The 14601-nt window shown below is 42.0% G+C and overlaps 1 protein-coding gene across 8 annotated transcripts in view; it reads right to left on the bottom strand.

Annotated features, from left to right (window-relative positions):
- SAP130 (Sin3A associated protein 130) overlaps positions 1-14601 on the bottom strand; it is a 119838-nt gene that overhangs the window by 53606 nt on the left and 51631 nt on the right. For all 8 annotated transcript variants that reach the window (XM_037849054.1, XM_037849055.1, XM_037849053.1 and 5 more), the window contains exons 8-11: positions 4961-5108; positions 4704-4794; positions 4398-4502; positions 494-635 (exon numbers count right to left, since the gene is read on the bottom strand). In XM_037849054.1, the coding sequence (XP_037704982.1) occupies positions 494-635; positions 4398-4502; positions 4704-4794; positions 4961-5108 (486 nt within the window). The remainder of the gene's footprint in view (positions 1-493; positions 636-4397; positions 4503-4703; positions 4795-4960; positions 5109-14601) is intronic.

Genomic DNA, 14601 nt, shown 5'->3' with positions numbered 1-14601 from the left:
AGAGAGCACGTCCCTTCAGTGCTATTCCCTCCAAAAATGCATCACCTCAGTCTAACTGACCAGGAGGCAACAACCCAACAAGCCCAAATGAAAGCATATTCAACAGAGCAACTGGGCCTATACTCTTCACAAACGTCCAGGAATGAGATAATGAAAAGATGAAGATCTGTTTCAGGCAACCGCACTGTGGTTAAGTGAGAGACTGTCTTTGCTCTCAGGAGATATGCTTGGAAGGGTGTGGAGATCAAGGGTCAAAATGCGGCCATCCCTATTCTCAAATGGTTCCAAAATATTATTATACACACGCAAAACAAAAAAAGGGATACTAGGAGAACATCCATCAAAAGGAGAATGGCTGAATGAACAGCACATTTTCATAAAACTAGAAAACTAAAAAAGAGGTTACACAATGTGTTATTTCAGGGGGGAAATCTGAAAACATGAATAAAAACATTTCCTCTCCTCATGACACATGGAGCCCTTCCCCACCTACCTGTTGTCACTGCGCGTTTCCATCGCCACAGGGTTTGGAGAGGCCCGGTGTCCTGAAATGGGGATCAGGCTACTCCTCTCCGCAGGGTAATCGGGCTGGATCCGAGGAGAAGTGTGTGAGATTTGCTGAGGAACCACCTTAGCTACAAAAAGGGAGCCCGACACGTTATCACTCGCACACTTTCACCGGCAGGCCAAGGCATCCTGCCAGCAACAGTCAGAAGAATGCGAACAATTACACAGAGTGTGGATCTTAACTGTGAATCACAATAAAAACTGAACAATGAACACAGAGTTCAAGGGAATTATTTATTTCACTCTAATAACCCACTGACATATTTGTACTGTTTTCTGCCAAAGTAGGGCTCAGCACAATACAAAATACAAAACTGTCAGCAAGCAGGCTTTTTCCGCATGACTTGGTGTGCCTTTTAGACCTTTTATTTATTTTTTTTTTTAAGAGAAAAACTGTTGGGTAAAAAAAATTTAAACAAAATTTTGAATGCAGAAATGGCAAGGACTTAGAATCTACTCCAGGGTCCAAGTCTTGGTTTCCTCATCCATGAGGAAGCCTGCTCTCGACTGTAACCTAATAATTTCTCAAGTCCTTTCGGTGTCCAGTGATTCCACCTAACTCTTTAGGCAGTATGGCATACATTCAAATTCAATCTGGGGCTTGAAAGTTTGCTTTCCTTTACAATTTCCAATCACATTTGCTTATTGGATATAGCCAGAGTAGGAAATCCATCACTGTTCTCCAAGACCTGTCTGTTAACCCTAACCCTGAGCATTTGGGGGTAGTAGCTTCCATTAGAATAAAGACCTGGGCCACACCAGTCACAGGCTCTCCAACCTAGAGACCAGGAGGATGCCACCGTCTTACCCAGAGTGCGCGCGCTGACCCCACAGGAAAGCAGTGCAAACCCACCGCGAAGCTGGCCAGCTCACAAGGGAGGGGGCTGGAGGAGGTGCTGCAGGATAACAGTTGGGAAGCTATTAGCTAATGCAGAGAGTAGCAGGCATGATGTGTTTTCCATCACGCAGGTAAAAAAGATAGTACTGGGGCGCTGAACTGACTAAGCCTTGTTTTTCACTGTGCCCCATAAAAAGCAGGAGAAAATAACAAGTCCAGTAGGGATGCAGCCACCATTCGGCAAAGTAACTAACTGTGGAAACTAACATACCAATGTATTTAAATCTTTAGTTGTTTTCCAATTAAAATTCAATACATTCTCAATTAAAAACAAAACAAAAGTGAAGACAATATGGCAGAACGCATAATGCCACCTTGGAGAGAATCAATTTTCTGAAGGATGTGATCGCTGCTTCTGCCCTCAATAATTCTGAGACCCAGCTGGGCCAGAGGCCTGGGAAAATAGGGATGATGTTCTATCACAGGTGAGCACACATGAGGGGGAAACCTCGTGCTGGGGGGGTAATCACTAAGTTTTTTGGACCCAACACATTTCTATTAGTAACAATGGTTGAATTCAAGATTTAATCTCACCTGGAGAAAGTAAGTGTGACTTGGAAAAAGCTGCTTCAGTGGCTTTATTACATCCCCTGCACGCCAACCTGAATATCAGAGCTCTAGGGTCATATCAGGTTTTCCTTCTCAATCAAGGTATCTCTTCAGAGAGACCCGCTTATGATATAACAAAGAAATATATGAGTTACTGTTAAAGGGGAAAATAAAACTAGAGCATAAAGTGGATAGAACTTAGGAGACAAACCATCACGGAAAGTGCCAGGTGTCAAATCTGCTTGGATACTGTATCAAATGATATTCATTTTCAGAAATTTAGTAAATGGTTTAAATTCCAAGATAAGTGACCTGGGGAGGTAAAGAATAGAGTGCTACACTGACTTATGACAGGTAAAAATTTAGTGGTTTTAGCCAAATAAATTAACATGTTTCTGTCTCCTGGTACTTTTAGTTTACTTCCACAGTGTGATCTCTTACGACAATACAGTGATGCTAATTAGAAGTAACCTTTAAAAAATTCTTCATAGTGATGGTTAAAAAGGAAACCAGATAGTCCCTATATGGCACACTGCCCTCTTCATAGATACAGATATCCCAGGCAGGCTCTCACATCAAGTCAAGATCACGCATCTGACTCTGTCCTTGGAGCACTGAGGATGACTGAGGCCAGAAAATGGGTTGACAAGTCAATATGCAGCATTCAATCACCTTTTTCAGCAAAAGTGTATTAATGATAAACACACACATATACCCCCCAAGCTTCCTTTCAAAGAGTGAAACTAAATTCGGTTTTCTCTCTGGTGCCAAGCTGTGGTGAACAGACCCATGAGAAGGATCCAGCCGCAGTGCCCTCTGCTAACAGCTTTCTGTGGGGGACGGTGAACATTTAGCGGTTGGCATGGCCACTGATCAAGAAGAAGGCCCTTCCAGGTGTGCTATACAGGCTGGGAAGCTGTGGCCTTACGTGGTGAGGGAGAAGGAGGTACACCCTGAGAAGCCAAACCCAGCAGGTAGGGAGCGCCCACCTCCAGGCCCAGGAACCAGGTTTCTGCAGGATGCCAGTGTGTCCTCTCCACTGAAAGCAGCCTGGCTCCTGTAAGTCCGCCATGTTGAAAAGATGGTGGCTGTCCCCTATCTCTGGAGGTGGAGAAACAGTGAGGGGACTTGATTGCTATTACAGGATGAAGGCAGAGGAAGCACCGCAACTGAAACCCACGGCTCGTGGTTAGGGAGCAGCTTTGGCCTCCCAGGCCTCTGCTGTGGGAGCTGAGGGAGTGCGAGACCAGCCCCGAGGACAGGAGGTGGCAACCCACGGCACATGGGCCAAATCTAGCCCACTGCTTTTTTTGTATGGCCCATGAGTGAGAAGAATGGTTTTACATTTTTAAACGTTTGGGGCAAAAAAATCAAAAGGATATTTTGTGACACATGAAAATAATATGAAATTGAAATTACTGTATCAATATAGAAGTCTTATTGGCACACAGCCACACCCATTCATTCCGGTACTTTCTGTGGCTGCTTCAGCTCTAGGTCAGCAGAGTTGAGCATCTGCAACACAGATCTCTGTTGCCTGCAAAGCCAAGAATATTTATTATCTGGGCCTTTAGAGAAAAAGATCGCCAATCCCTGCTCTAAATGACAGAAGTTTGGCTGTAATGAGTAATGGACTCAAAGTTCAGTGTTCTTCGCACTGTTGTATCACTCAGAGCTTTCCTGAAAAAATCTAATAAAGTGTGCACGCTCGCCTCATTCCTAACCTTCGCTTCTATTGTTCCTTTTCCATTTTTTGCGTCTACATCAGGAAAGCTGACTTATTTCTTTAAAAGGTACATATAGAGGAGGCAAAGTATGGCAAGTAAGTTACAGCTAGAGGCTAAAATAAGGTTTACACAGAAAAGGACAAATATTGGACAGTATGATTTCATGTGTATGAAATATGCAGAGTGAGCAAATTCACAGAAACCAAGAGTATCTAGAGGATACCCGGGGCTAAGGGTGGAGGGGAATGGAGGTTACTGCTAAATGGGTAAAGAGGTTTTGCTTAGGGTGATAAAAAAGTTTTGGTGATGCATGGTGGTGATGGTGACACCATATATATTGTAAATCTAATTGATATTAGAGAATGGTACACATGGAAGTGGTCAAAACGGGAAATCCTGTCTTGTGTCCATGTTACCAAAAAAAAAAAAATTTAAAAAAACACAAAAGTTTGCTTTTGTAGAGAACTCAAAGATTGTCCTCTTTTATCCTACAGTTAATTCCAAATCTGAAATATGAATAATATGAAAAGTCAGATTCAGTGCTACTTTGGAAATCAGCAACAATAAAGAGCTTGTGCCAGCCACCAACATCGAGGCCAGGTCACAGGGGCTGCGGTGCTCCTCCACAGCTGCAGAGCGAGGCGCAGGACACTTACCAACAGGGATGTTGGAGGTGGTCACAGCAGTAGCGTGGGACGAATGCGAGGGCACTGTCATGGTGACAATTGTGCTCGTGGGAGCCTGCGTGTGCGACACGGATCCTAACCAGGAGAATAAAGCAAGTTCTTCAACAGTGGCCTCTTTGCACACATTAATTACTCAAAAACCTGAGAAAGGCTCTTGGGAAACATTAATAGATAGTATTTCTAGCTATTCCCTTCCTCTGAGAAGCTCAGCAATGGGAAATCACCTCATCACTTGTGCCCCACTTTTCCCAGCAGGAGGAGCAGGGACCAACTCACCAGCTGTGGTGGCTGAAGGAATAGTGTTGGTTGCCAAAATAGGAGCCACGGTTGCTGCAGCCACTGGCGTGCCAGTACTAAAGATCGTCTTCTGTGAGGAAAAACACCCCCAACAAAGAATAATAAGCGAGAGCGTTTCTCCTCGATCCAGTATAAAAGCAAGCATGCCTCCAGGGCCACCGAGTCCTGAGCAGGGAGGGCACAGAGCTGCACCTACCCCCTACGTGGCGCCCAGGTGGGTCCTTCCCCTGTCTTACCTGAGCCATGGTGTGGAGCTGCTGTTTTGGTGTGCCTAACGCAGGGTGCGATGGCAGTGTGATTCTCGTGGTGACATCCCGGGACTGCGCAGGACGCTGGATACTAATTGCTGCAGATGGTGGGTGCTGGATAGACAGAGTTGGCCGACTGAAAAGATAGAAAAAACAGGATTGGTTACAACTTCCTCAAACACGATGCAGCCAAAGCCATGTACTATTATGTGCTAGCTTACAGACAAGATGTGTTTCTTCACAGGCCTGTGGAGTCCATAGATGAACCAATACTTGGTCTTTAATACACCACTGAAGGACATGGCCCACTAAGTCTTTTTCCCAAAACTGCTTTAAGACTCATTTTAAAAGGTATCAATATGTACCATGAACTGAACAAACTGAACCAGTTGTGCTTGATGTCTCTGATGTGCTTAGTAAACATCCCATAACAATCATGAAGGGCACATTATTAAGATGGACCCATAGCACTCTCTGGACAAGCCTGAAGTTGTACAATAACATTTGCATTTATGAATTCTTGACAAATTTCCTGAGGGAAGACTACAGGCAGCTTTGGTTAACAGCAGCTTAACCTGTGGTCCTTGGAGCACTGACCTCAAGTTTGCATTGTTCCTTCCCAGATCTAAGAACACTCCTGAAATGATGGCCACTTATTTAGTTATGATTGCCTGGTGATTAAAAAGTATCCCAGCACAGATTCACTGAGAGCAAACTAATAAAAACTGGAAAACTTGATACCATAGCAAAGTTGGCCTCTCAAATCAGAGAGGGGAAATGGACTATTCAAGAAATGGTTTCGGCTTTATATAATTATATATTTATTTTGGATGCTGGGGTGTTGGAATGGCTAGAGGGAGGTAAATGACACAACAACTGTAGCAAATCCTTTGGGATTTGCTCTATAGCTGCTTGTTGAATTGTGCCTTGAAGGCCTTCACCATTTTGTATATACCTTGCATTGCATAATAAGGAAAGAACTGAAACTATGGAACTGTAATCTGTAACAATCTTGTAATTACCTACATGACTGCTTGTTGAGTTGTACATCGAGAGATGACACCTTTCTGTATGTATGTTACATTTTACAATAATGGAAATGGCTGAAGTTGTGGAACATGACCCATGACATTCTTTGAAATTTGTTCTCTAACTACTTGTGAAATCGTACTTTGAAAATTATATGTTATATATATGTTAAAGTTCACAATAAAAAAAAAAATAAACGGTTTGGGGAGGAATAGGTAGCCAAGTAGCCATCTGGAAGAAAAAACCTGTATCCATACCTGACATAGTACACCAGGCTAAACACCAACAGGATCAAAGATTTAAAGGCAACTCAAGAAGTATGTGAAGAAAAGATGGGGGAATTCTTTTATCACCATGGAGTGGAGATCTTTCTGACTATGATTCAGAATCCAAAAACCATAAAAGAAAAGAGCAATAAATTTTACTATGCGAATAAACAAATAAGCAAATATCCTATATGGCCAAATACACTATAAACAAAATCAAAAGACCAATGACTAACTTGGAAAAAAAATTTGTGACTCCTATCACAGTCTAAAGAGTAATCTCCTTCATATACTAAGGGCTCCTAGAAATCAATGAGAAAAAGAACAGACCAATAAAAAAGTAGACAAAGTATTATGGGAAGAGGGAGTAGAGAGCTCCAGGAATCAGTCCCTCCACCAAGACAACTACGAACTGGCAGGAACTTTGCAAGTCAACCACTTTGAAGCTTCGAAGTCCAGGGGAACACTGTGCAGCATCCAAGGAGAAGCAGCAGGAAGAAACTGAAAAACTGTAATAAATACCAGTGAGTTCCACCCTCCCTGCAGCAGCTATCTTCCTCCTTCCCCCAGGCTTGTGTCAGGTGGCAACAGGGACAGGAGCTCTTGCTCCTGGCTCAGCTTGCTGGTGCCAGGGTGGGACATAAAGAACTCGTCCTCCAAACTCTGGGGAGGTGTGGTCTGATCCAAGGGAGTTGAGGAATGACTGGATCAGTTTGTTCAGTTCTCTACTTTGCATCGGCTACTTCAGATCCCTGGGGGCCGGCTCTGAGGGTGGCCATTGTTCCAAGCCCCTCAGGAAAAGGGGAATCTTAAAGACAGTAGCCTTCCTCAAAACTAAAGAAAGCCCTTTAAGGGGTGCATTACCCAGACAAGTGCTGATTTAAGAGAATGCAGCTTCAAAAGCCACAGTAGAAGCACCTGGTGCCCTTGCTGATCCTCCCCAAACTATCTACAAGACAGAGTGGAACCAGCTTGCGTTCCCAGTATGCATCCCTGGCCCTGTTCCAGAGGCCGCAGAGAAGCCCCTGTGTGCACAACAGGGTAAATGTATGTCAGTGCCAATCTACCTGGAGGAAGTCTGAGAGGCTGAGCTGGGGAATGCATCTCCTGCGGCTCTTCTGTCCAGAGATTGTCCTAAAGGTCTCTTGTAGACAGCTGGGACCATGTGAGATATAATTAAGTTGAAGTGGCACGGGGCGAAGGACTTCAATCAAGAGAGCACCTTGGAGGGGGAGGAAGACTGTTCCAAGGGAGTTGAGGAATGTACACTCAAACTTCCATGGACTCTAAATTGGGTATTCCCGGGGCCTCTAGGAAGCACAGGCCCAGGAGAAGAAGCAAGCTCCCTGGCTCTGGCTCCCGGCAGGCTCAGATGCTTAACAGGAGGGCTAAGCCCTGAAGGAGACAACCAGCCAAAGCACAGCCAATTTGCAATGACAATGAAAGGTGCTTTTTGCCTTAGTTGATTTCTTTGGACTAGCTCCTGGCATTCAAGAAAATCTTTGCCCTATCACTAGCCGAATACAAACTTAAGGGCCGGCCCAGGAACTAAATCCCAGAGTTCACATTTTAAAATATTAAAATGTTTGGTGTGCAACAAAAGATTACAAGACAAACAAAGAAACAGGAAATGATGGCCCATCCAAAGGAACAAGATAAAATCTAAAAACCATTAAGGAAGAGGACCAGACTTTGAACTTATCAGACAGAGACATTAAAATAATGATTCTCAATATGATCAATAAGGTAAAAGAAAATATGGAAAAAAAACTGAAGTATATGAAGAAAACAATGAATGAACAATATGGGAATCTTTCCAGAGAAATATAGGAGTTCAAGAACACAATAACTGAAATGAAAAATTCCCTAGAAGGTTTCAACAGATAGGATGTGGCAGAAGAATCAATGAACTTGAAGACAAGAAAACTGAAATGATTGAGGCTGAGGAGCATAAAGGTAAAAGAATAAAAAGAACAGTCTAAGAGACCTGTGGGACACACGGCTCAAGCTCCCCAATCTCCTGGGGCTCACCATGGACAACTGAAAACACCCAGGTACCGAAAAAGCTCCAGTTACCACCATCACGCTGGAGGAACCACGGGCAATGCTCACAGTCGCACGTAAAAACATTTCATTCCTTTTAAACACGGAAGCCACTTACTTTGCTATGCCAAAATTCTCCAGGCCACTAACCTGCTTCTCAGTCTCTATTATACGAACAGATGGCATGATCTCTAGGCCCCTGCAAACCCCTCCACTCTCTTATGCCCTCCATAGTTTAACTTTTTCTCACTCCTTAATAATCCCCCCCCTCAAAAAAAGCACATGAAAAGATGCTCAACACTATTAGGGAAATGCAAGTCAAAACCACAATGAGATACAATTTCATACTACTAGAATGGCTACTATTAAAAATATGGAAAATTAATAGTGTTGGAGAGGATCCAGAGAATAGGAACACTCTTTCATTGTTGGTGGGAATGTAAAATGGTGCAGCAGCTGTGGAAGACAGTGTGGCGGTTCCTCAGAAAGTTAAGTACAGAATTACCATATGACCCAGCAATCCCATTTCTAGATATATAACCAAAAGAATTGAAAGCAGGGACTTGAACAGATATTCGCACACCAATGTTCATAGCAGCATTACTCACAATTGCCAAAAGACGGAAGCAACCCAAGTGTTCTTAACTAAGGAATGGATAAACATGTGGTTTATACGTAAATGGAATATTATTCAGCACTAGAAAGGAATTAAGTTTTGATACATGTGACAACATGGATGAACCTTGAAGACATCATGTTGAGTGATACATAAACCAGACACAAAAGGACAAATATTGTATGATGTCTGGAACCATGTGAATACAAATCAGGAAAAAGAAAATGTGAGAAGCTGCATGTCTCCAAACTAAGCATTGGTTTTATCACACGATCCTCTCGAACTGCTTGAAATCAGACCTGGTGGGACAACAGGGAAAGGAGCTGTCAAACTGATTCGAAGATGGTTTTATGCATGCAAAAAAAATAACTAAATGGCATATCAAAGTTCAAAGGAAAACAGAAGACCCTGACACAGATGTGGCTACAAAGCTGGTGGAACTTAAGAGAAAGCCTACGACTGGAGACTGGTTTTCTAATTGTTGACAAAAGAGCTCATCTAGAACACTACCATAAAAGTAACTGCTTTCCCAGCATTTACAATTACAAATATTAAAAGACATACACATATACACCTAATTAAAATAATGGCATTTTATGTGAAGAACCTAGTTATGACAACAATTTGAAGATCACTGTAACCAAGAATGTCTACAGAATCACCAGGAAAGGGTCTCCTCAATTCAAACTTAACTGAACGCATATTTTAAGAAGTCCAACTCATGCAAAAATATACCCAAAGAGAATATTCATTTAAGTATTTAGATATGTTTTGAAATATTTTTAATGGTTTTGTAAGTTTAAGTGGTTTTATTTTCTCTTACTCTACAAAGAAGTAAAGGCACTGTTAGTGCTTTACATACATATGTTCCCCTACCAGTGGCTTCTGAGTAGGCAATACCATCACAAGCATGAAATAGCATGGGCCAGAATGTCCATGAGTATAGCCTTTTGGGGAGGGGGTCGGGGGGGGCGGGATCTGAGGACAATGTAGCCACAAAAAAAGGAATGAGTAAGATCTCTCTGTGCTGGCTTGGAATCATCTCCAGAATATGTCAATATATATATATGTAATATGCTACATATTGTGTAAGAAAGGATTGGAGAACAAAGAAAATGTAAACTGTGTGTACATACTTACGTTTGCAAAAGGAAACTAAGAGGGCAAACCAGAGACCCACCCACAGCAGATGGCAAAGTGGGAGGGCACAGGGCTGGGAGTGACTCGTGAGTTTCCTTTTCATACAGCTTTGACTTTTTTTTTAAAACATAATTTTACTGAGATTGTTCACATACCATACAATTATCCAGAGAACCAAAGTATACAACCAATTGCCCATGGTACCATCATACGGCCGTGCATCCATCACCACAATTTTTTTTTTTCCAATTTTTAGAACATTTTCATTACTCCAGAAAATAAATAAAGACAAAAAAAGGAAACTCAAATCCTCCCATACCCCTAACCACCTCTCCTCCATTACTGATTCATAGTTTTGGTATAGAACATTTGTTACTGTTGATGAAAGAACGTTAAAATACTACTGTGCCAGTTTGAATGCATTATGTCCCCCAAACGCATTATCTTTGATGTAACCCTGTGTGGGCAGACCTATCAGTGTTAATTAGATTGAAATTCTTTGAGTGTTTCCACGGAGGTGCACCCCACCCAACTATGGGTGAAGACTCTGATTGGATAATTTCCATGGAGGTGTTGGCTGACCCATTGGGTGGGTCTGAATTCAATTACTGGAGCACTATATAAGCTCAGACAGGAGCAAGCTAGTACAGCCTAGAGGGATACTTTGAAGAAAGCACAGGAGCTGCAGATGAGAGACAGCTTGAAAACGGCCACTGAAGGCAGACTCTTTCGCCAGAGAAGCTGAGAGAGGACAAATATCCCAAGTGCAACTAAGAGTGACATTTTTGAGGAACTGCAGCCTAGAGAGGAACGTCCTGGGAGAAAGCCATTTTGAAACCAGAACTTTGGAGCAGATGCCAGCCACGTGCCTTCCCAGCTGACAGAGGTTTTCCGGACACCACTGGCCATCCTCCAGTGAAGGTACCCAATTGCTGATGTGTTATCTTGGACACTTTATGGCCTTAAGACTGTAACAGTGTAACCAAATAAACCCTGTTTTATAAAAGCCAATCCATCTCTGGTGTTTTGCATTCTGGCAGCATTAGCAAACTAGAACTACTAACTGTAGTATACAGTTTGAAATAGGTATATATTTTTTCCTATATGCCCCTCTATTATTAACTTCTAGTTATAGTGTCGTACATTTGTTCTAGTTCATGAGAGAGATTTCTAATATTTGTATAGTTAATCACGGACATTGTCCACCACAATTCACTGTTTTATACATTCCCATCTTTTAATCTCCAACATTCCTTCTGGTGACATACGTGACTCTGAGCTTCCCATGTCATCACATTCACATATTGTTCAGCACTGTTAGATATTCTCACAATATGCTACCATCACCTCTATTTCTAACACTTAAGTTCAACCTAGTTGAACATTCTGCTCATAATAAACAACTGCTCCCCATTCTTTAGCCTCTTTCTATATCCTGCTAACTTATATTTCATGTCTATGAGTTTACATATTATTATTAGTTCATATCAGTGAGGCCCTGCAATATTTTTCCTTATGTATCTGTCTTATTTCACTCAAGATAGTGCCCTCAAGGTTTCTTCATCAACCCATTTTTTAAGGCGATTTTGTTCACACACCATACATTCTGTCCTAAGTAAACAATCAATGGTTCTCTATAGTCACGTATTTATGTATTCACCACCATCACCACTATCTATATAAGGACATCTTCATTTCTTCCACAAAGAAGGAGGAAGAGTCAAAGAAGGTAGAGAGAAAAGAAAAAGAAGAGAGAGAGAAACAAAACAAAACATGACAGCTAGGAAGCAATAAAAGGAAAGACAGAAATTAAACTAAACTAGAATAAAGAGTCAGACAACATCAATGCCAAGAGTCCCATACCCCCCATAGGCATCTAGCTTTGGTATTTTGCCTTTGTTAATTAAAGGAAGCGTAATACAATGTTTCTGTTAACTACAAGTCTCTAGTTTGCATTGACTGTATTTTCCCCCCAATATCATCCTAATTTTAACACCTTGCAAGGTTGACATTCATTTGTTCCCCCTCATGTAAAAACACATTTGTACATTTTATCACAATTGCTGAGCACTCTAGGTTTCATTGAGTTATACACTTCCAGTCTTTATCTTTCCTCTTTCCTTCTGGTGTCCCTCATGCTCCTAACCTTCCTCTTTCAACCATACTCACAGTTGTCTTTGTTCACTTTACTCACATTGCTGTGCTACCATCACCCAAAACAGTGTTCCAAACCTCTCACTCCTGTCTTTTCCTATTTGTCTGTAGTGCTCCCTTCAGTATTTCCTGTAGAGCTGGTATCTTCTTCACAAACTCTCATTGTCTGCCACAAACTTTCTCATTGTCTGCTTGTCAGAGAATATTTTAAACTCTCCCTCGTATTTGAAGGACAGTTTTGCCGGATATAGGATTGTTAGTTGGCGGTTTTTCTCCTTCAGTATCTTAAATACATCATACTTCTTACTTCTTGCCTCCATGGTTTCTACTAAGAAATCCGCACATAGTCTTATCAAGCTCCCTCTGTATGTGACAGATCGCTTTTCTCTTGCTTTCTGGATTCTCTATCTGTGTTTGACATGTGATAATCTGATTATTAAGTGTCTTGGTGCAGGCCTATTCAGATCCATTCTGTTTGGGGTATGTTGTGCTTCTTGGATTTGTAATTTTATGTCTTTCATTGGAGACGGGAAATTTTCATTATTTCCTCTATTATTGCTTCTGCCCCCTTTCCCCCCTCTTCTCCTTCTGTGGCACCCATGACACGTACATTCATGTGTTTCTTGCTGTCATTCAATTCCCTGAGACGTTGCTCATATTTTTCCATTCTTTTCTCTATCTGTTCTTTTGTGTATAGGATTTCAGGTATCTTGTTCTCCAGTTCCTGAGTGTTTTCTTCTGCTTCTTAGATCTGCTGTTGTATGTCTCCATTGTGTCTTTCATCTCGTGTTGTGCCTTTCATTTCCATAGATTCTGCCATTTTTTTTTTTCAAACTTTCGACTTTCTACCTTATGTTCGCCCAGTGTTTTCATGATACCCTTCATTTCTTTTGCCATATCTTCCCTAAACTTGTTGAATTGATTTAGCATTAGTTGTTTAAATTCCTGTATCTCAGCTGAAGTGTAAGTCTGTTCCTCTGACTGGGCCATATCTTAGTTTTTCTTAGTGTAGGTTGTAGTTTTCTATTGTCTAGGCATCTGGTTTCCTTTGTTACCCCAATCAGGTTTTCCCAGACCAGAATGGGCTCAGGTCTCAGAACAGGGTAATATTCAGTATCTGGCTTCCCTGAGGGTGTGTCTTAGAAGACTGACATACCCTGTGAGGCTGTGCCTTTCCAAACCTGCCCAGCAGGTGGCGCCTGTCAGCCTGTCACTTGTGACTGGTGTAAAGAGGTGTGGCCCCCTTTCAGAGCCAGTCCATGGCCCCCCAGTTTCACCCATTGGCCAGAGATAGCACCTGATTTTCTGGCTCCCCCTCCAGGGACAGAGGGGTCTTCTGGCTCTTTAAGGTCAGTTGTCACTAAAAACCTCTGTCTGCCTGTTGGGGGTTTGTAGCTTGTTTTGAGTAGTGCATATTTGTTAATTAAAATCCCAGTTGGAGACGAAGTGAGGTGTATTTGCTTGTTCAGAGCACTGCTTTCTACCACAGCAAGGTTTTGCTGTTCAGCCCGCCGTGGGGAGAGGGGACTCTCGGCAGCTTTTACTTACAGATTTTATGCTGCGATCTCAGGTATTCCTGCCAATCCAAGTTGGCGTACTATGTGTGGACAGTCACAGTTGCCCCTTAGCAGTTATTTCAGGTTATTTACTAGTTGTTTCTAGTTGTTTATTAGCTGTTCCAGGGAGACTAACTAGCTTCCACTCCTCTCTATGTCGCCATTTTGCCCCTCCTCCTGTGTAATTTAGCTTTGACTTCTGAACCAAAGAAATATTTTACAAGTTGTAAAACGTTAAACCCCCCCAAAAAAGCAAATCCTGAAATTCAAAACAAATTTTAGACTTTTATATTTTGCAACTATGTGAATATAAATTAGGAAAAAGAAAATATTACCACATAACCCATAGAGGAAAGAACCCCTCCTAGTGGCCCTCAAGCACATCTGCTTACTGGGATCTGGTCTGAAGACTCAAAGAACTGTGATGATCACTTAAATGTCACTTGGTTGTCTTGAAAATCATTTTTTGTCTATTGTAGGTTTAAGAAAATAAGTAATTATACTAACTTTTTTAGAAAACGAGGTTTTCAGTGTAAGAGAAAAGGCACACAAATATAAAATCTAAGCAAGCATGAAGACACCTGCAAAGGTAAATTTCATCTGGAAATATCAATATGGAGTTACAGTTGTTCTTCCTGTATTGACCACCACCTCTGACTACAGGGTACCCAACAGCAGTGATACCCCAGAAGCAATGAGCACCCACCCCTAGCTCACAGATCTTAGGTTCTTAATACCATTCTCCACTAAAAGAAATCAGGGAGCCTTGGAGAAATGGCTGAATCCAACACTTTGGAAGCAAGGAAAGTATAAGAGAGCCCAAAA

Source organism: Choloepus didactylus, chromosome 9, assembly GCF_015220235.1.
Source record: "Choloepus didactylus isolate mChoDid1 chromosome 9, mChoDid1.pri, whole genome shotgun sequence".
In the NCBI taxonomy this organism is placed as follows: Eukaryota; Metazoa; Chordata; class Mammalia; order Pilosa; family Megalonychidae; genus Choloepus; species Choloepus didactylus.
Note: the sequence above shows the minus strand (reverse complement) of the source record. Positions and strands in the feature narration are given on the sequence as shown.